Source organism: Plectrocnemia conspersa, unplaced genomic scaffold (assembly GCF_051122295.1).
Source record: "Plectrocnemia conspersa isolate PC_06_02 unplaced genomic scaffold, ASM5112229v1 ptg000009l, whole genome shotgun sequence".
Lineage (NCBI taxonomy): Eukaryota > Metazoa > Arthropoda > Insecta > Trichoptera > Polycentropodidae > Plectrocnemia > Plectrocnemia conspersa.
In genome coordinates, this window is record NW_028277173.1 from 489876 (window position 1) to 511898 (window position 22023).

The 22023-nt window shown below is 34.9% G+C and overlaps 3 protein-coding genes across 3 annotated transcripts; 1 reads left to right on the top strand and 2 right to left on the bottom strand.

The window, feature by feature from the left end:
* Positions 1-3733: 3733 nt before the first annotated feature.
* On the top strand, positions 3734-12455 carry LOC148231433 (solute carrier family 12 member 8). Its single transcript, XM_088193697.1, has 11 exons — positions 3734-3884; positions 4021-4228; positions 4905-5085; positions 5156-5301; positions 7261-7495; positions 7557-7758; positions 7826-8060; positions 8550-8858; positions 8933-9094; positions 10800-10978; positions 11049-12455. The coding sequence occupies exons 2-11, from the start codon at positions 4037-4039 to the stop codon at positions 11209-11211; spliced, it is 2004 nt and encodes a 667-aa protein (XP_088049823.1). The 5' UTR covers positions 3734-3884; positions 4021-4036; the 3' UTR covers positions 11212-12455.
* Positions 12177-15950, bottom strand: Spf30 (survival of motor neuron-related-splicing factor 30). The gene is made up of 4 exons (XM_088193698.1): positions 15835-15950; positions 15502-15776; positions 12845-12982; positions 12177-12779 (listed from the first exon to the last, which is right to left on the bottom strand). The coding sequence occupies exons 1-4, from the start codon at positions 15874-15876 to the stop codon at positions 12509-12511; spliced, it is 726 nt and encodes a 241-aa protein (XP_088049824.1). The 5' UTR covers positions 15877-15950; the 3' UTR covers positions 12177-12508.
* A 550-nt stretch (positions 15951-16500) lies between these two features.
* On the bottom strand, positions 16501-18744 carry LOC148231435 (uncharacterized). The gene has a single exon (XM_088193589.1). It carries the CDS (start codon positions 18742-18744, stop codon positions 16501-16503), a length of 2244 nt encoding a protein of 747 aa, XP_088049715.1.
* Positions 18745-22023: the final 3279 nt, after the last annotated feature.

Consider the following 22023-nt stretch of genomic DNA (forward strand, 5'->3'; position numbering starts at 1 on the left):
TGTATTGAAATAATATTAATTTTTTTTGACAAACGTTCTGAATTAGAATATCCTAATTTTAATAAAATAAATAAAATTACACATTATTTTTCTATGATTTTACTGATATATTATCTATATAAACTGCTATTTATAAATGTGTTTTACGTGAAATCCTCTTACATGGTAATAATTTAAACCTATCAGCCTTAAAGTTAATTTATTATAGATAACTTTTTTAAATAATAATTTAAATATTATTCATACACTGCGCATACTTTATCACGTTTTCTCATAATGGAAAACGTGCCCATGTCCAACTGTCTGTCTTGCGTTAGCTAACGCGACGTTTTTCCCGGGAAAACGTGTTTACCTCGATATTTCCCGGCACGTAATGAAGTCACCAAGATCCTGCGGCAAAAACGGATTCCAAGGAACAATTCACAGAAAAAATGTTTCATGGACATCTGCTCGACGACGAGATTGTCGAAAATTTCTCCTCGTAGAAATTTTACATTGCAATATAAATATTTTAATTTATTAAGTGTTAATTTAACTAATTTAACACAAATAATAAATTCTCCTGAATATACAAAATAAATTGTACATATGTTCAAATTGAACGGAACAAATAGAATATATGGAATGTAATAAAATTATAACCGGAGGGCGTTTCGTTGTACGTATAAACGAGAATTGATGTCAAATATGTTTTATCTGGTAATTGGGTATTGCCGACTGTATTAAAATAGATACATTTTATTTCTATATTTTAAAATACATATATTTATAATATACTACAATATATATAATATGCTTTTAATCAATTATTTTTAAAATGAAAAATAATGCAAGCGAATAAATACATCTTGTAGATTCGGCGTGACTGTTCGGCTAAACTAGATAATAATTTAACACTAGTAATAAATCTTTGAAAATGATTAGTTTTATAATGAAATCTTTTATATAATACCTTACATTACCATTTAAATTAAATCAAGTAGAAAAGTACATTATATTATTTTATTATAAAAAATATGCTTATTCACTACTTTAAATGTACATATATTTTTATACTGCATTTTCGAATTTCCATTGCTTTAATTTAAGGAATTAAATTACCCAGTTTCACGTTGCTTATTCTTTTGTATTAAAAATAAAAAAAATGATGTGGTCACTATGTAAAATATTTCTGTATTACTAGAGTTTATACCTTAGCAATCCTAATGGATATATTTTTAAACATTTATATTATTAAAATGATTTAAAATAAATACTACATAAAAAACTATAATGTGTAGTCGTATAAGTTAATATATAAAAGGTTTTTGAAAAGGTAATACGATAATATAAATACATGTTTTCTTCAACAAAAATGTAATAACACAACCAAAAATAATACTCTTCTGAGCTTTAATATTATGTACTTGTATTAAATTGTTACCGAGCTTATAATGTATTTAAACTGATTTTCTTACGCTAGAACTAAATTGTCATCGGGAGGATAACTAATTCTCTCTTGCATACCTGCGTTTTAAAAAATAAAATTTGTGCCACAACCCATTTATAAAGCTTCTTATAAATCGCAATATTTTAATGGTTTAGGTTTTAACTTACTAATTCGAAAAATGCGATAAAAAATTCACGTGCTCTAAAAAACTACAAAATTTTATGTGCGGCTGCGCCTCGGAATTTATTTTAAATATATATACATTTATATTGCATTACTTTGCTACAAATATTTATCCCAGTTTGCCAAAAATTTTGGATAACAAAAATATATTTAAACGATGAATGATATTTTTCTATGTTCGGCTGAGCCTCGAAATTTATTTCAAATTGCATTACGAAGTCAATATTTGTCTGTATTTTTATAAGCATCCGAAAAAATATATACAGCAATTATATTGGAAGTGTATTACAAATGACGAAATCCCATTGTCAGAATAAAATTCCTATAATAAGCCAATTAAAAATATTTTCCAGGATTCTTGCTTAAAATTATATCCTGCAGCTGCCAAAATTCCCTTATACTCCAATTATTTTACTTTACTGCTATATAGTGCTGATTTATAGAATAATTCCAGCATTGTTACAATATAATGTATTCATTACACAATGTTTCGACAGGTGTAAACGAGCAGTTTTCAGTACATGGCAAAGGTGATAAGGAACCAGGCGTGCGTGAGTTGAAACACCTTGTACGTAGAATCACGTTAAAAGTTAAGGCCTTCTTTGGGCGAACTTCATCCGACGATAACTGCGGCTTCATCCCGAGTGTAAGAAGAACGCCAGAGAAGTTGGGCTCAAAGATAAGCACCGGAGTAGAACGGTATCGCCGGTGAAGATATGAGACCAACTTGAAAACTTTCAATTCTACGTGTAAATATCGAGTTTCAACGCCGACAGGAGTTTGAGTAGTAATTTCAATGAAAGTGGAAAATAAAAACGTTAGTTTTTCGAGTTAGTGTAATTTGATGGTAATGTGATTGCTTTTTGTATTTAAATAGAAATTGGATTCTTAACGACAATAAGATATATTCACATCATAACTATACAGGTACTATATATGTACATATGTCTTTGTATATACATATATAATATATACACTCACTATTGTATATTTAAGAAACATAAAATTAAAATGATTTTATTTAAGAATGTATAATATTAAAACAAATTGAAAATAGATTTTAATTTAGCTAAAAATCATTCTCTCTATTTGATAAATTTATGGTATATTGCAATTTTTTGATCAAATTATAGTTAAGAAATAATATAAAAATTATTACGTTATAACAGTTCAAATTTGTGCAATAAATTGACACATAGATATGAATTTTGTGAAATAATTTTACGTGGTAGAAAATATGGATGTTATTTTTAGAATCAGCAGTAAAAATTGCATGAAAATTGCACATAAATCAAACAATGTTTAAAAATTAGTTTTTCGCTAGCCTGTATTATCTATTACAGATAATGTAATGGTTAGATTGTTTTGTTCCCTATTCGGAAATAAGTTTTTGCTGTATTTGTTTTTATCTTTCTTGCTAAATATAACGACGGAATAGCAGTCCGTAACATTTCAGACTAGTAACTCTAAGGTTGCGGGTTCGAGCCCCAGCAGCGGCACTCGAATTTTTATTAATATTGTACAAAAGTACTATTATTAGAAAAAAATGCCCCCAGCTGCTTGATTATAAATTGTATTACACATATTAATTTATAATTAAATTTATAGATGTCGCCGATTCCCAGATTTTTAGTTTGTTGGTTAATATTTACTAGTAGGTATTCATTTTATTGACCCAGTTGTACAGATTTACCGCGTTGTTACGCATTAGGCTTACGCCTGTTACGGAAGATTTAAAAATAAATAATTAAATTTAGTAATTTTGAAAGCGCGCGTTCATTTTAAATTTGAACCGTGACATACTGCAATAAATCTTGCTTTTAAAACATTAATTGTGCCGTAAAAAAAATTTAGCGTCATATTGATAATTGCTCTTAAGATTTTTTTTTGCTGAAATACTTAAATTGCGTTTGTATATGACGTTTTAATTTTAGCATCATTATGATAATCATAAAATAAAACTTTATGGTGTGGGCAAAATTGAAATGTCAAAAATGTTTTTTACTTATAAAAGTTGTTTATTGTTTTGATAAAAATAATATATTAACCACAAATTATGTATTTAATCATGGTCGAAAAAATTTTTGCTACGGCCAACATTAAAACGTCAACTTGTGATTCACTCTATTGACAGCTGGATGACGTCTGACCTGCCGCATATTGTGTGATGCGTTTTTCGCGGTGATGGCGCTTAAACGCTCGTTTGATACCATTTTATAACACATTTTTACGTTTTTTACAACCATAACACCACAAACGCGGAATTACAAAAGTGAGTCGCATCTATTGTTTATCCCATACATGATGTGAATTTCCTACAATCAATAAGATCGAATCTTATCAGCGATAATTCAAATCTCATTGTGTGCTCTTATCTAGTGTCTCACTTATTACGCTTTTTGTTACAGGATTATATTTTAAATAATGGAATCCGCTAAAAGCGTTAAGAGGAGAGATTTGGACAGTTTCGGATTGAGCGATGAAAACCCCGGAGTGTTCGGACGCAATAGGACGAGACGGAACTCGGGCGGCTTCGTCGATCTTGGAAATGAATATCAGTACGGCGCTGGAGGTCATCAAGCTTCGGGGGCCAATGAAATTTTCGCCGAAGAACAAGTATAAAAATTACATTAAATATTTATGCACTAAAAGTTTAATTTTTAGACTTTTTAAACCATGAAAATATATTAGCAAACGTAATCTTGACAAGATGGAATGCATACGGTAGTTAGAATTACCGTTATCAATATGAAATAAATTTGTTTTGCCAATTTTTCCTATGTGTGACCAGACGTCCTAAAAAATTTCTTCTTGAACAAAACTTTCTAAAATGACCTTATTTTTAGCTCTTACAGCAATCTGTTCTCCTTTATCTTCCACCAACAAAAATTTCAGTGATTTCTATTTTTTTCAACTTCCACAGCAATTTATATTCTTCTAACAAAAAAATCCAAAATGGCCTTTTTAATTTATGTCCTTTTTCAAAATCTGGTCACCTTAATTAACCATACCGATCAATTCAAGGCAATACAATTTACTATCGAGCATTTCAAAAATAAATGTCGAATCAAATCTAACTCTTCTATATTCTAATAAATTCAGTTTTAAATTTATTTTGTACACATTCTAGTGATAATTTGAGAATTATATTTCATTTGCCTTATGTATAGATTTGAATTTTTAAGAAATGTAAAGTACGAATCCTGTGATTCTTATATCTTTAATAGATCATTTCATTTATATTTAATAAGAAATATTAAGATATATTATAAAATTTAATTTTCATTTACAGGGAGACGTTCCTTGGTGGCGATCTAATTTTTTTATATCTCAACCAGTATTGTTTGGCACGTGGGACGGAGTCTTCACGTCTTGTCTCATAAATATATTCGGAGTAATCGTATTTTTGCGATCGGGATGGATGGTCGCTCAGGCCGGAGTCATTAATGCAATATTAATAGTTTTATTTACAGGTATCGATCAAATTATAACCAATATTAAATATGAATTCATTTACATTGCTATGTTGTGTATGATTTTCAGTGTTCGTAGCTTTGGTATCAGTATTATCGGCTGTAGGAATCTGCGAAAGATGTCGCATTGAAAGTGGCGGTGTATATTTTCTATTGGCACACACACTCGGCTCGCGTTTTGGCGGTTCTTTAGGACTGCTTTACTGTTTTGGACAGGTAATTATTATAATATATTATAAGGTAATAATAGTTAACGGTGAAGGTCATATTAATATGTATTTTTTAAATATAAATTAAGTCATATGATTTAAAAGTTATGCCCATTTAATTTATGTGATTTCGCAAATCAAGATAACCTTGAAATTAAAACGTTAACGATATATGTATATACTTGAAATAAAATAAGCATCAAACATATTTACTTTCTTACGGTATATAAATAAAAATATCTATATTGCTAAGTAAATAATTGTGATTTCTGAAAAATTTATAACATAGTTTCAATACTGTTTCAAGTATCTAAACAATTGGATAAACAATATTTTCACTTATTTAAAAGTCGACGAACTCTATTTCTCGAATCAATAGATGATGCCAGTTACAGCACGTTTTTTTTAATTGACTGAAAAATATTTTTTAATATTAGAAAAATTGTAATTGTAAAGATTATTTACAACACGGTATTGTTTGTATCCACACACCTGAAATCTCTCGCGGCACACTGTTTGGCAGACACTGCCTTAGAATGATGATTTCAAAATTTATATCAATTTTACAATTCATGCATGATAGCTTAGTGTTAATAGTATATTATCCTCTATTTAATTTTAAATATTGAATTACATTTTTTGTGTAACTAAGTCAGGAATTATACAATGAATGCTTTTCTCATGTGCAATTTTTTGTTGTACTGTTTTGTTTTATACATATATGCTATTCCCTAAGAGCTGAAGAGTATTTTTTTTATATTTAATAAGTTTAAGGACAGCGACTGCACATGTGCAAAAATTCACTTAGCATTACACCGAGGGTCGTATATGTTTGTATTCTTCATTCATTAGGTTTTTTTTCCTTTGTGCTTAGTAATATTTTTTATTCTAATACGTAATTTTGTTTTATTTCTCAGAACTTAAACAATCTGCAAATATGGAATTATGTATTACGAATCATTATTTCTATTGCTCAATTTTATTTTTATTATATTATAAAAAGTGCAATTTAACAAGGAAAAGGATTCGTTGCTGAGAGTTATTCATGGGGTGTTCAATGTTCTGACCAACAGTAATGCATAAACAATTCGTTTTATGGAACAATTATTTTATATATTGTTCATTTAAATTGTGCTATAAAAAAACGTGTTTTTTCTGTTGCATTATATATTTAATATTTATTTAAAAAAGAGTAAAAGATTTTAAAATAAAAAGTTGAAAAATATTTTAGGCATGAAGTGCTTAATCATTACAATACTCATCCGTGAGATTAGGAAACTCTAGGAAAACTTATTCTGTAATGAATGAACAGAATTATAATTATACAATAATCACTAATTTATATTTTTCAGACACGATAGAAATTTAAAAACACTAAGGTTAATATGGAGTTTGACCCCAAGTCTTTTGTGTATTAATCATTAACTTATATATCGTGCTAGTAGATTAAAATAATTCAACAATATGCAAGATCATAAAACTTAAAAATCAGGAAATGAATCTTATTCCTCTTAGTACCCTTTAAATTTTCATTGAGGAAACTAGAAATACTCTATTATTTAATTACCGAACATAAAATACTTTTTTACATTTTTTTAAAATACTTTTAATACATTTTTTTTATACCACTAGAACATTAAACTAAACAATTAATGTAAAGCTAAAATTCAAACATAAAAATTCTGTTATTTTTTGACGGGTTATAGCTAGTTATTATAGAATTATCCTAATTTTATAAAATAATGATAAAAAAATATATTGTCAATTAAAGTGTTTTCGAAAATCCGTAAATTTTAAAATAAAATAATATAACAAGAATGTTATAACCAATATATTGGCTCAGGGTATTTTTGACAATTCTAGTAAAGCCAATATATTGGCTCTAGGGTTATTGCTGGAGGTACATGAATATCAAATTTGTCAAAATATATTTTTTCAATATTAATAAGAATAACATTTTTTATAGGCAGTAGGATGTGCGTTAAACGTTTTGGGCTTCGGAGAATCGATGGCTGGACTAGTGGGTCTCAGTGAAAACGTTTGGGTTGCTCGAGCATTCGCCGGAAGTGCCGTTTTATTATTAGGAACAATAAACGTAGCCGGAGTCAAATGGGTCATCAAATTGCAGTTTGCGTTATTGTTGATATTATTGTTGGCAGCTCTAGATTTTAGTGTAGGATCATTCATTCACGACGATATAGGTATGAACTTCTATAAATATACTCCAAATCTAAAAACATTAATCGTCTATATTACCGACAGAAAGTGGCTTCGAAGGATGGCTCAGTTGGAACATGGATAAAAACTTATGGTCGGACTATCGCGACGGTTACGCCTGGTTCACAGTGTTCGGCGTCTTCTTCCCGACGATCACCGGAATCCTCGCCGGTATCAATATGAGCGGCGATTTGCGTTCTCCTTCAAATAACATTCCAAACGGATCACTAGCTGCGATCATGACTGGGTAATAAAATTTATAATTATGCTATTTATAATATTATATTTTATAATTTTTGCTTATTTTATTGTAGGACATTTTTGTATCTCGTTTTTGTAATAACGCTCGGTGCGACATGTGTACGAAGTGCCTTATTGGAAGATTCATTCCTGACTGCTAAAGTTTCTGCCGTCCGCATTTTATTATTAGCCGGTCTTTACGTTAGTTCGATGAGCTCGTGCCTCGGCGCCATGTATGGTACACCGAGGGTATTGCAGAGCATTGCCAATGAAAATGTTATTCCGGGACTCGGTTTTCTTGGTAAAGGGGTTAGTGAATTTTTTTACCATATAATATAAATAAATGCTAATTACTTATAGCTTCGACATGCCAATGCTTTTTAAAACTATATTATGGATCAAGACAGTTGATTAGTTATAAACATGTTGCATTTGTGTTTTATGTTACAAAACAACACACAGTAAATTGTATACAAAGCTTCTAAGCTTACACAAGTTTTACGCAGCTGTTATATATTTGCCGTGCCGGCAAAATATATTCAACAAACATGCAAATTCAAATCGAAATTGCAAATAGATGCTTTTTAATTTCTTGGATTAGAGTAAATTTATACTTTCTAATAAGTAAACAGCTGCGCGAAACCTCTTTAAGCTTAGGATTTTACCGCTTATAGTATTTGTAAGACAATAGAGAACCAATACTTCTAAAGATTTTCTTTATAAAATTTAAATATTTCATATTATATAATAATAACTGCAATGCTTCTTATGTTAATTCATATAAATTATTTTTCACAGAGAGGTCCAAACAAAGTGCCGATATATTCCATGGGAGTCGTTGCGATTGTGACGATTTCGTTCATTTTAATCGGCGACATCAACAAGCTAGCGCCAATCGTCACCATGCCGTTCTTAATCACTTATGCGTGCATTGACTATTCATACTTTGCGCTGGCGCAAACCTTCGACTTGCAACACAAACGAGAGTTGAGATTTCAATCTCAAACGCATAGAGCATCACACCAGGATGAATCGCCTCAGCAATACGGAACGACGACCAACGATTTAGACGTATTGTTTCCGGAGAGAACTAGACATAAGAATTTGGTATGTAGTTATTTATTACCAAGATCTTTTTAATAAATTAAAAATATATAAATTATTATATGTTAAATTTCTAGGCATCATCGCCTAGTGATAGCTTTCCATCACAAAACGGAGGCGCAAGCTTATCTCCAACTGACACCGATCCGATCGCAGATCGTTCTAAAAACTCACATATCCATTCCAAGAGGAAGAACTGGTACTCGAGCCTTTGTAATCGTTGGTTGTCTCTCAGTGGAGTAAGTTTTCATAATTTACATAATGATTTTTTAGGTTTATTAAAATATATGTTAAATAATATAAAGAGAAAAGGTATAATTTTAGATTTTAGCATAGACATAACAAAAAAATATATATAACATTAGTGACTATAACAGTGAAACAATCTTGTAATTTTAACATTTTAAACAAATCTTTATACACAAGGATTCATTGATAGATCATATTATGTCAAATTTTAATTTAATAGGAAAAATTTATAATATCGACAATAAGTGATCATATTATATTGCTTATAGAATGTCTAAATAATATGAAAAAATTATCCAACAATTGTGAACCAATTAAAGAGATATTTAAAATTAGCTATAGACAACTACAAAATATAATAAAACTTTAAATTATTAGAAAATGTCAATGAAGACTAATAATTTTATAAATAAAATTAAAACCGCTACAAGTAAAAGTAGATATAAAACCTTGACAAAAAGTTCAGATCATCAAAATAAAGGCAACGTTCCATGGTTTGATCTATATTTAGATCAAACCAATTATTTAGATCAAAATTTAATTAAAAATATAAATATTTGCCATCATAAATGAAAGCTAGAATCAATTATCTTAACCCAGAAAAAATCTAGCTACACTATATTTGCATTAACGCAGTCAGTTCGAGGGCTATCCATTTCATCATTATTCATAATTGAGAAAGAGATTGTAAGTTTGGGTTTACGCCTCTACAATTTACCCTAAGAATACGTTTGATGTACTTATCATTACTCCTGTTTATATTTTGGATAAATTTATATAAATTTTTATCTTACCATATTGTGTGCTTTAGAGCTAATAATAGGGGCGCAAATCCAAACTTGCCATCTCTTTCTCAATTATGAATAATGATGAAATGGATAGCTCTCGAACTGACTGTGTTAACGCAAATAGAGTATAGAAAGGCTGTAACTACTTATGGAAGAAAAATAAACACAAATTACTATAATAAAATATTTAATAATGCTAATAACAACCAATTTAAAATATGGAAAAATATTAAAACAATTATCGCATCTCGCATATTGCTCTATAGTTCGTCCTCTTATTAACCAAATTTTGGTTAATAGGAGGGTGCAAAAACAATTATCACTTCTCAGAAGTCAAAAATTCACATCAAAAACAATAAAATCGTGTCGGCGAGTGTTGAAGTGGGAACGCTCGTCACATTTGGTGCCGTCGGGTTTCCACTGCGACGGCGCCAACACGATTTTATTGCTTTTGACGTAGATTTTTTACTTCTGAAAAGTGGTAATTGTTTTTTGCGCACTCCTATTGTTCAAAATTTAGTTTAGATATGCTACATTCAACTCTAAAATTATTTCAATTATAAAAAGTCTTCACTGCAGTGTCATGATTTTATTGCTTTTGCCGTAGATTCTAAACAGACATCATTAGGGGGGCATTTGTCCCTTTTCCTTGAATTTGTCAAAATATATTTTATTGAATTCATGTAATTTTTACATATCATTTTTATTTTTCTTATTTATTACTTTAAATTTAATAATAAATATTTTCAGTTTACTTTTAGTATTTTTCTAAATGTATACGTATTATATTTATAATTTTAATGTATTAAATTATAACTGCAGAATGAATTATTTCCTACTCGTGTGGAATTCTGTAAATGTATTTTTAAAAAAAATTGAGTTGTAATTATTGTTGTTGTGTTTTTAGGTCGTAACAAAGTTGATCTTGATGTTCTTAGTCGATTGGGGTTATGCGATCGGTTGCTTGGTGGTAATCTGGTTAGTCTGGTTTTATATCGGCACAGCAAATCCTGCAGTAAAGCCCGGAAGAACAGCAGAGTTTCGATTCCTCGTGTGGTTAAAAAATATATGTTTAAGACTAATGGGGTAAGTCTTCAACTGCAAATCAATCCAATTCTGATCCGTAACAAATTTTAATATATCTTTTTCTTCACAGAAAAAGGGTATTGGAATACGAGCAGTTTGTAGTGACTCCCGTTCATCCCGGAGTCGACGTTGAACCGTCGCAATTGAATGAAGACAACGAAGATTTCGCATCGAGGAGGCGCTATCATCAATCGGCGACTGTTCACGGTCATTACGTCCACATTGACGATTAAAAATGTATTTTTTAATGAATTTAACATACAATTTATTGTAGATAAATTATATATTTTTTTAAGTTGAAATGAGTATATATACAGTAAATTGTTTAATTTGACGATTGGAAAAAAGTCCACACGAAAATTTCCCATTGAAAACTAAAACTAAATAAAAATAATTTATCAATTGATACTTTTTACATGCTAAAAAAAATAATATATACAATGCATAAATAACCATTTTATAGGGAGGAATTTTCGTGAGACTTTTTTTTATCAAACCATAAACTGCTGCTTTTTACAATTTTTTGAGACTACTTTCTTAGCGTTTACATCAATCGTTTTACAATTTACTATATAAATACAACGACTTAGATTTAATTGCAGATGAAAATTATTTATGTTGTAAATAACAAATATAACACCTAATTTTAATATCGTACCGTTTCTCGATATAATTCCAATACTTTGTGATACATTCGTTCACCAAAAAAAATAACATATCAACGATTATTTTTCCCAGTACCATTAAAGATTCAACGTTGAAACTACTAATTTTGCTTATTTTTAACAACTGACTTTTAAAAAGTTAAGCTTACTTATTTATTAATGCGTCGATTTTAATTGCAATTATTTATTGTTAGTAGTTAAGAATATAACTAATCGGATGCGGGAAGTTAAACGATTATTTGACGCACAATATTATATACTGGATGCACAATAAATTTCGTAAAATAATATGATACGATCATAACGACTGATAACACACGTTGCATTTAATCGATCTCTATAACGATATACGTATGTGAAGAAAACGTTTACACTTTTATAAGAATTGTATAAAATGATTATCAGTGTAAGATCAAATTGTGAATGTTTTATTTAATATTATTTATTACTCGATGAGATTTTATTTTAAGTCATTTATATTTTAATCAGAAACTATACTGAGGATCGTTAATGTGTTAACGAGAAAAAAAATATTGACACTTGTAATTCCATATATTTTAAAATGATTCACTTTATATACATACACATTTTAAAATCTGTATTTACCGTTTCGAACATTCAAGACGATAATTAACATTTTACAGAAAAAATAATATTACACTATAGAGAAGCGCACAGATATATAAGTTATTTATGACTGCGATTTACATTTTTACAAAAATAACATTAATACATAATATTTTTCTAATATATAAGTGCGATCACTGTACTGACGACGGACAGCAATAAAAGTATACCGATTTGAGAACGATTATTACTCTTTGTACTAATAGTTGAATTAGAACAAATTCCCTAATATAGACAATTATGTACCCTTCCGCCACATCTCTCCGTGGCTGAACTCCGTCATAGGTTTGCCGCTGATACCACACGTTCCGATTCCGACCCTCCCGTTGACGTTATCCGGCGACGCGAATATACTCTTGCCTTTAACGCCAGATTTCTTCGTAGATTTAGACGAAAACGATAACCATTTATTCTTTTCCGACTCCCGCTCCTCCTCGATCTGCTTATACCGCTGCTGCTTCTTTTGCTTTTTCTTCTTCAAATAATCCCTGCTGTGCGGTTTACCGTGCCTACAAACATAACCATATTTAGACGATGATACAATTTTATAATTTCACAAATCGTAAACACTCACTCGTCTTCGAGGGCTCGTTTCATACTCGCTGGCAAATCTTTCAATTCGTCAATGTGACATAGTTCCATCTGATTGTATTTCGGATATAACACCCTGACTGTGTGATCGATGATATCCTCGATGATAGATTCGTAATACCTGTAACATGAATAAACTTCGAATACCAGTAAAATAATTTCTTAATTATGATATAAAGCAAAGAACGGCGTGGATTAACGTCTACGGTTTTATTTTTTAAGTATGTACGACCCATTCCGATTTAATTTCCATTTTTTAATATTGTAAGAAAAATATCGAGGTTAAAATCATTAATGTGGAGTATTAAAAAAATTGAGGACACGATAACTGCCGTAGTTTTAATTATATAGACATGAAACTTGAACATTTTTTTATAGTTTTTTTGCTAATAAAATTTTTTAAATATCTTTCAATAAAAATATATTGCCTTGAAAATTTAAACTGATCCATTTTTCCGGGAACAAGTCGATTCTTATATTGAGATATCTCGTCAAGATCAATCATTCAACTTCTTGGACGGCTCGACTCAAATTGTCATACAAATACAAATTGTATTTGAAAGTTTTTCTTATCAGGGACAAAGAATTGAAATTAATATATTAAAAAACGACCACTGACTGGCCAACTATTGCCCCCCCCCCCTCCCTGGAAAAAGCATAAATAAAATATCCATAATTTAAACCAAAAATTCTTGGGTTATCCTTGAGAAAATATTTTTAAAAAATCCCTATCTATCCCGAAAATAATTTTTTAAATATGTTATATCAGTGAAATCATATCGGAATACATTTTCACTAGGGTTCCTGATTATTCAGTTTTTAACTAATCAAATATTGAATAAAAAATGGATTAAGTATTTGTATATATTCGCAATTTTTTTCTCGGTTTTTATTGATATTAATCAATTATTGTTTGTAAAACAATATTGAATTGAAAAATAATTATTGCTTAACAATAATTACCTGTATAATCGTTACTTTTTTAATTTTATAAAATATGCTTAGCACAATAATATGCGAATTAAATGGAAAATGCTTAATTTAATATTTTACATATTTTTTGATCAAGGACATCATTTAAACTTTTTCCAGGGTGGAGCAAACTTAGCCGGTTTGTAAATTTATATATAAAATTACAACCCCTCTTCATGTTAAAAATCGTCTGTTTTTATTACTTAGGTTATATATTTTCAATGTTGCTACATTTTTAAAAAAATGCATCGCAGACGAAATTATTTTTCAGTAAAATCAAATATCTTTTAATTGAAATTTTTTGACTGATAATTCTACGATTTAAATTTTTCAAGAAAATTCTTGTACTTCCAGTGTATGTTGTTTACACATAAGACGCAGTGAATTTTATTTTAACTCAGCATGTGCCGCTCTAAAATCCATGATCTTTTATGCGCCTTTATTTTGTTTCGAAATACAAGACAATGAGATGCTTTCAAATGTTTTCGAAAAATATTTGTGATAGAATGTTTATGGCGGTATTTACTATGACCGAATTCGCAGAATTCGTTCGTTGAAAGAAACAAAATATTAGAAAGGCCCACCTTTTATTATCGTTTAACGCTTATAAGTTATTTGTATTTGTTGTTTCAATACGCAAAGATTTAATTTAATTCGATCGCGATTAATTTATTTCTAGTTATTTCATTTATATGCAAACCCGCACAAAACAAACACTTGATTTTTTTTGAGAAGTGACTCATTATTTTAACAAATGACTCCAAATAACGTCCCTGTGTCTCAAAATGATGAAAAATGAATCATTCCTATAATAGGTTTTACCCTAAAGTGCACTTTCTAATGGCTAATGGCTAATTCTACAAAGTCATTTTGAATCTACAAAACGACTATTGAAATTTTCCATGTTTTCATTTTATGATGTGAAAAAAAAGATGTTGCATCTTACATATTTCTCCATATAATAATTTGTCTGCACTTGAATAATACTGTTTTAAAAATATGATAGCTCAATATTACTAGAGATTTCTGTTATGAGGGCTGATCAAAGTATATTCAAACCAAATTTTGGTCAATAGGAGAGCGCAGAAACTATTATCACTTCTCAGAAGCAAAAAAATCGTGTCGGCGATGTCGCAGTTGAAACGCTCGTTACCGATCAACACGATTTTATTGCTTTTGATGTGGATTTTTTACTTCTGAGAAGGAATAATTGTTTTTTGCACTCTCCCGGTTTAAATATGCTTTATATGATACTCACTTAATATTGTTATAAAAAGTATTGATATGAATACTAGATAATTAATATCGGCACAATTGCATTGTTTTTGATGTGGATTCTAAACAGAGCATCTCTTGAATTTGTCCAGAAAAAGGCATATCATTTAGTGAATTACTATGAATCTTAATGAAATGGAAATATTAAAAAAAAAACACTGACTGGCCAACTCTTGCCACCTCTTGAAAAAGCTGAAATGCTTCTTGTTTGGAAATTGGTAAAAACATAAATACTATGTGTATCAAATAGATATGACGTCATTGTGATTGTTTATATCAAAGAATGACAGTTAATTCAAAATGGCCGCCGTATATACATTTATAGATATATATTTATTGAAACGACATTGAAGGTAGACTGAGCCATTAGGTAAACATAAAATGAGCACTCACTGTCCGTCCTCTTCCCATTTGGCCAGACACCTGTCTCCGATCTTCCACTTCTTCCTTTTGAGGTTTATCCTGTCCTGTGCGCTGATTTGAATGCCGGGCACTTTGAGTGTGGTGGCGACTTCGCTGTTTCCTGCCTCGCTTTGTTTACCGCCGCCGGCGGCCTCCTCCTGTTGGGTCTTGAGCAGATCCTGCGTGAGCTCGATCACCTCCTGCAGATCCCCCTTCAGCTTCTTGAGCTCCTCGTTGCCAGGATCGGTCGTGAGAGCCGCGTCGACCTGGTGGAATATGACATTTGTTAAACGTTCACAGCAAATTAATTAAAGCGAATCAAACCTGTTGCAATTGCAGCTTGTAATTTCGAAGATCGTCCTCCATTGTGGCTGTTGAATGAATTTTATCCTAAAACTAAATTAGACAGCCGCCGCGCGGACGACGGACCATTGGCCATTGACAATTTCTCCTTCGGTCTTAACGTAGCGCATCTCGACCATTGCTATTTAAATAAATACGCACTACTGTTTTCCTTATTAAATAAATATTACATACATTTAAATAATATTATTTTTAATATAGAATAATAAAATGCGTGGGATCAAATCATTAATTCAATTAAATTCACTTATTCGCACGACGGGGTAATTACGAACAAGGTGTAAAAATAGTTGATTCTAAACGAACAATTAAATTTCCCTTACTGTGCCAAATAAATCTGCGCGTTACTGTGCTGTGTAGTCAATACGCATACAAAGATTTGAGATTTAAAACCGGAATATTCATAGTTGAGGTTAACATTTAATAAAAAGTGAAATTTAATTGCCATTTGCGGCGTTCATGTGATTTTCGCCCCGCCAGCTTGAAGAATTTAAATCAGTATCTGTGCTGCCGTCCGCCTAGGTCGCTGTCCGGTTTAAGAGAGCGAGTCCTGCGCGTCTTCCCCTCGGTCGCCTTTCTCCTCCCCCCGGTGTTGCCATCACACCACACGCCCTCCTGATGCCCTCATCATATAAATTCCCGAAGGTAGGCGGGACGTCTTCGTTGCCGTGTTGGTCGAGGTGTTGAGCTCTGCTCCTCTTCTCGGGAATCTTCAATGTCGGGCGCGGGAGTCGTCGCGTTTTCTGCTGCTGTAGATGGCCGTTCTGATGGGGTCGCGGGCAGCTGAGGCAATAAGCTAATCGTAGTCAGCTGCGGTCTGTCCTCCCTTGGCGCCTTCCTCAAGTCTAGGACGTGTCGCGGAATGCCATCTACGATGACGTTGTTCCGCGACACAATCCCGGTCACGCGCCCCTCGGTCCAAGGTTTGGTGCACGACGACTGCGCTGGTTTAACGAGCACAGCTTCGTTAACCTCGAACCTCGCTTCTTCCGCGTCGCTCCCTTCCGTCGTCGTCGCCGGGTGCCTCCACTTGTAGTTGAATATCATTCTAGCCGGCGACGAGGTGATGTCCTTCGGGTCTTTTGGTGCGAGGTTGTACCAGAATACCGCTTGAACTGGGGAGATGTTGGTTCTAGCTGCCGTTCTCTTTATCGTGCGGTGGTGACGTTCGACGATACCGTTTCCTTGCGGTCGGTACGCGGCTCTGAAGCGTCTTCGCACGTTCCACCGGTTGCACATGTCGGCCACTCGGTCAGATCTGAAGGCTGTTCCGTTGTCCATAAGCAGCTCCTCAGGTGGACCCCTCTCAATGAACAGCTGCTCCAGCTGTGCCGCGATTTCAGATGCGGCTTCGGAGCGTAACGGCTTCCATACTCCGAATCTGCTCGGGCCGCAGTCGACGATCGTGAGATATCGCTCTCCTTCGTAATGCGTCACATCCACGGCTAGCCTCGTCCACTTCTGCTTGACCTCCAACGAACCTTCCTCGTGCGTCGTCGGGTGCGGGTCGATCAACTGACATCTGTCACACTGACGTACGCAGTTCTCGATCTGGCCGCGCGTGGCGCTGGGCACTACCATTCGCGCGAGATGAAGGCTGCGGTCCACCCCGAAATGGTGCATTTGATGCAGCTCCTCAACGGTAGCGGCGCAAACTGGTTCACCTGGTTCAACTCTCCTAACCAGGTCTACCCAAGACTTCTTTACCCTGGTAAGGGCGTCCGCTCGATTCTTCTCCGACGGAACTTGCACAATTTTGACGTTTATGCAATATTCGTCGAAGAGCTCGCGTAGAACACCCAGTCGTCTCCTGACAAGCATCTCTGCGGCGCCGGACACTTTCGCCTTCGGGCCCGCCTCACACGCAGAGTTCAACCAACTGACGACCGTCGCCGAATCGGTCACGATGGTCAGTCTTCGAACTCCCCATTTGACAGCTAGGTTTACGCCTTTAAGAACTGCGTCCAGTTCCGCGACGTTGATGTGTCCAACGTCCGTAGGCTTTCTAAGCCATGCTGCGTCCTCCACCACGTCTCCGTCAATCTCGAGCGCTACGCCGTACGCGATGGAGCTCGCGTCGCACCACACTTTCCCCTGCTCCGTTCGCAGGATACTCCACTTTCCTCGCACTGGGTCGTCTGCGCGCACCCTGGCCAGGATCTCGCGCATCACCTTCTCCGCCCGCCTTCCGACTGGATCTTCCCAAGATGTGCCTTCGCACGCACGCTTTACAAAGCTGCAGGCCACCCTCAACCAATTGCCGATCGGGTAGTGGCCCACTAGCTTGCCGCAAATGGAGAAAAGCACTCGTCGCGTCAACTTGGACCCATTTTCGAGTGTCGGGATGGAATTACCCCGTCTAAAGCGGAGGGAACCGTCCGCTTCCCGTCTCACCTCCATTCCCAACACTCGGCCGCCCTCCAGGTCCTCTGTCGGTTTAGCCTCCAGGCCAAACTCTTTCAATAACGCCTCCACTCTGCTCGCCTTCACGACGCTCTCGTCCACGATTATATCGTCGATATAATTATCGGTCCCCCGTCGGACCTCGGCGTCCTGTGAGAGGACATGCTCCACAATTCGGTTCATTATCTTCGGCGCACTGCTCAGTCCGAAACCGAGTCTCGTGAGGCAGTACGGTTTCCCCTCGTACCGCACCAGCTGGTGACGCCAAAGATTCTCGTCCACTCTTACTTGGAGATAGGCCGCCTTGAGGTCGATCAACTTGAGGGGCCCTCTCAGTCTTCTCCATTTGCGCACTGTTTCATCGCATGCGGGTGCTTCCATCCCGGAGTTGCACTCGACGAACTTGTTGAGTTCGCGGTAGTCGAGTACCGGCCGAACTTTCGACTTGTTAGGCTGGGCCACAGCCATCAACGGCAGAACTCCTCGGGTTTGAGCCGACCACGGACGGAGCCAGCCTTTGTCGATCCACTTGTCGATCTCTTTTTTGAATTCGTCTTTCAAATTGTTTCGGCTGACGCTGCCGTAGTGGGAGATCGCGTTTTTGAGGTCTGCAGGGCCATCTTTCCAGATCCATCTGGTCGTCCACGACTTGCCGTCAAACCAGGCGCAGAAGTCCTTGTCATTAATGGTCACAGTCGGTGAACTGGAAGTCGCGGCTACGTCCGTCTTCCGCTCGCATACTCGACGACCTCTTCCGACCGTCGCTAGCGATACTTCGCCGAGAAATTTCACGCGGTCGCCGTTGATATGCACACCGCCGAACCGTTTAATGACGTCCATGCCGCATATTATGTCGACGCCGGGCAGCAGATTGTTCATCACTAAGCAGTCGATGGTCGTCGAATGACCGTCGATGGCCAATCTCACGTTCGCCGTACCCTCGCATCGCACTCTCGAGCCGTCCACTGCGACCACTGTCACTGCACTCGCTTTCGAAGCGATCTCGGTCCGGGTTCGGCGCGAAACTATTGTTTTAGCACATCCTGAGTCTATGAGCGCGCGAACGGCCCGCCCGTCAATCGTCGCATGGACGATCGGTAGCGCCGCAACGTTTACTTCGGGAGACCCACCGGCGCACTGGAACTCCCGGGCCCTTTTCCCGACGGGCATTCGCGCTGCATGTGGCCCGAGCCGCCGCACGTCCAGCACTCCAGCTTCTCTGTGCAGTCTCGGAGCAAGTGAGGGCCTCCGCATCGAAAGCACTTTTTGCCGCGCGCGTCGTTCAGCGAGTTGCGACTTCCCCTCGCCGCGCCTTTGCCGGTGCCGGTGCCGTTGCCCGTCGCTCGCCTCGTGCCGTTGACGTTCGTGGCTCCCGCCGCCGCGACGCTAGCGCCCTCCACACCGGGCTCGGCGTCCCTTCGCACCTCTCGCCGCTCCGCGTACTGCTCCAAGAGCGGCCTCGCGAATTCGGCCAGCTCCGACGGGGCGGCCGCTCCGCTCGCGTCTCGCGTCCAGACGGCGCTCGCCACTTCGGCCGGCAGGCAATACACAAAATGGCGAGCCATGAATGCATCTGTGTTGACGGACGCGACCGTCGCGAGCTTCCGCAGCTCTTCTAGAAACAGCTCCGGGTGCTCGCCGTTCCACCTCTTCTCCATCAGCATGGAGTAAGCCTTCCGCCCGTCAGGCGCGAATACTTTGAATAGCGCCGCTTTTATGGCCGCCACGTCCTGCTGCGCCGCTTCGCTGAGCGCGTCGACGATCACGCTCGCGCGTCCCTCCAGGAACAGCGGCACGATGGCCGCGATGTTTGCATCTCCTCGAAGTCTGACAACGCGCTCCAATTTCGTGAACCACGCCACAACGTCCCCCTCGCCGTTGAATGGCCGCACCACGTCGCAGATCCGCACTTCTGCCATGTTGCCCGGATAGCTTGTGCTGCCGTCCGCCTAGGTCGCTGTCCGGTTTAAGAGAGCGAGTCCTGCGCGTCTTCCCCTCGGTCGCCTTTCTCCTCCCCCCGGTGTTGCCATCACACCACAGTATCTTTAGAAGAAATTCACAACATAATTTGAGAATTTTAAATACCAGATAACTTGAAGATTGCTACTATTATACACATACCTAAAATAAAACCTCCTGAATTTGACCAGAAAAATGCACGGCATTTAATGAATTACTATGAATCTTACTGAAATCAAAATAATAAAACTATTTAATTAACTTAAAACTACTTTGAATCTAAATGTAATCGTAATATTTAAAAAAAACACTACTGACTCTGTAATTTTTACTCCTCCCCCTGTAAATAGCTGGTTGAGTTGTATTAAAAGGGTGATGAAAAAATAAGTAATCAAACTATTAAAGGATTTTATTATTCCACAAAACATTATGTGTGAACAGCAATATGGATTTAAAAAAAACATTTGATCGAAACTGCATTACAAGTAGTAATAAGTGGTTGATTTTTGGACAAACATCATTGAAGCAGTGTTTATTGGTTTCAAGAGAGATTTCGAAATAATCTATTATAGTAATAGTTGCTAATATAAAATATTTAAGATGATAAATATGTTAAGTATAAATATAAAAAAGTAATCTACAATAGTATTATATTGCTCCACTTAAATTATTTTGAATCAATTTTATATATGCCTAATAAATTACATAAGACGATGTTGCAAAAATTACATAATGGGGCAATGACAGTAGTTTTAAATTAAAATAGATCTACAAGTTGTAGACATATGATTGAAATGGTGGAATATTCAAGAAATATTGAAAATTAATGTTTTTATACATATATAAGTTATAAAATAGTATTTATATAGAAGTTAGAAAATAATATGTTACCAGAATATTTTAATTAATATTTAATAAGAAATACATAAATTTAATACTAGAAATAAAGATAATTTAAGGATAGATAGGTATATGAAAACGAGTACGGTTATTCTTAGGTTAATCCGCGAAAACACCTTCGTTCATTAATAAATAAATAATAATAATAAAATACTTTATAATATTGTGTTTATTTTTATATTATATTTTATATGTATGTTTTGCTTATATTTGTTTAGTGTGTAAACAATTAGCTATTAGCTACATTAGCTAAATTAATGAATTAATAAAAGTAAAATTCGTCACAGAACGGACATGCACTGGCTCTTGTCATATTATATTATAATACAAGGTCCGACAAAATTTGTACCTCCTGTTGAAAACACTTTTTAAAATTCAATGACGACTTTTTGCGTCACTTCCGTTATGTATAAAATAAAATTACGACGCCTTTAGGCGTCATTTCCGGTTAAAAAATTAACGGACGCACGGTAGAATAATATTGTCTGTGCGAACAGGGTATGTTGGTGATTTCCTAATATATTCTTGTTTTCACCAACAGTCTTCTATCGTTGATTCTGGCAGGCCGGTTTAGATAAAAGCTGAACAAAAGTCAGTGGTCGTTTTTTTAATAAAGCAATATCATTAAAATTCATTAAATTAAATTCACTAAATAAATATATGAAAAATCCATAGATTCGTTAAAAAATCTTTAAGAAAAAAGTAAGGTGGACAAAAATAATGATTAATAGGTCTAAAATAAAATAATATTACACACTTACATAGTTGATACAAAAAATTACAAAAGTCATAGTGCCCCTAAACCATTTTTAAGATTGTTTAAAAAATATTCTATATTTGTTTTTATATCTTTTATTAACAAAATTATTTTTTATGTGAAAATTTTGT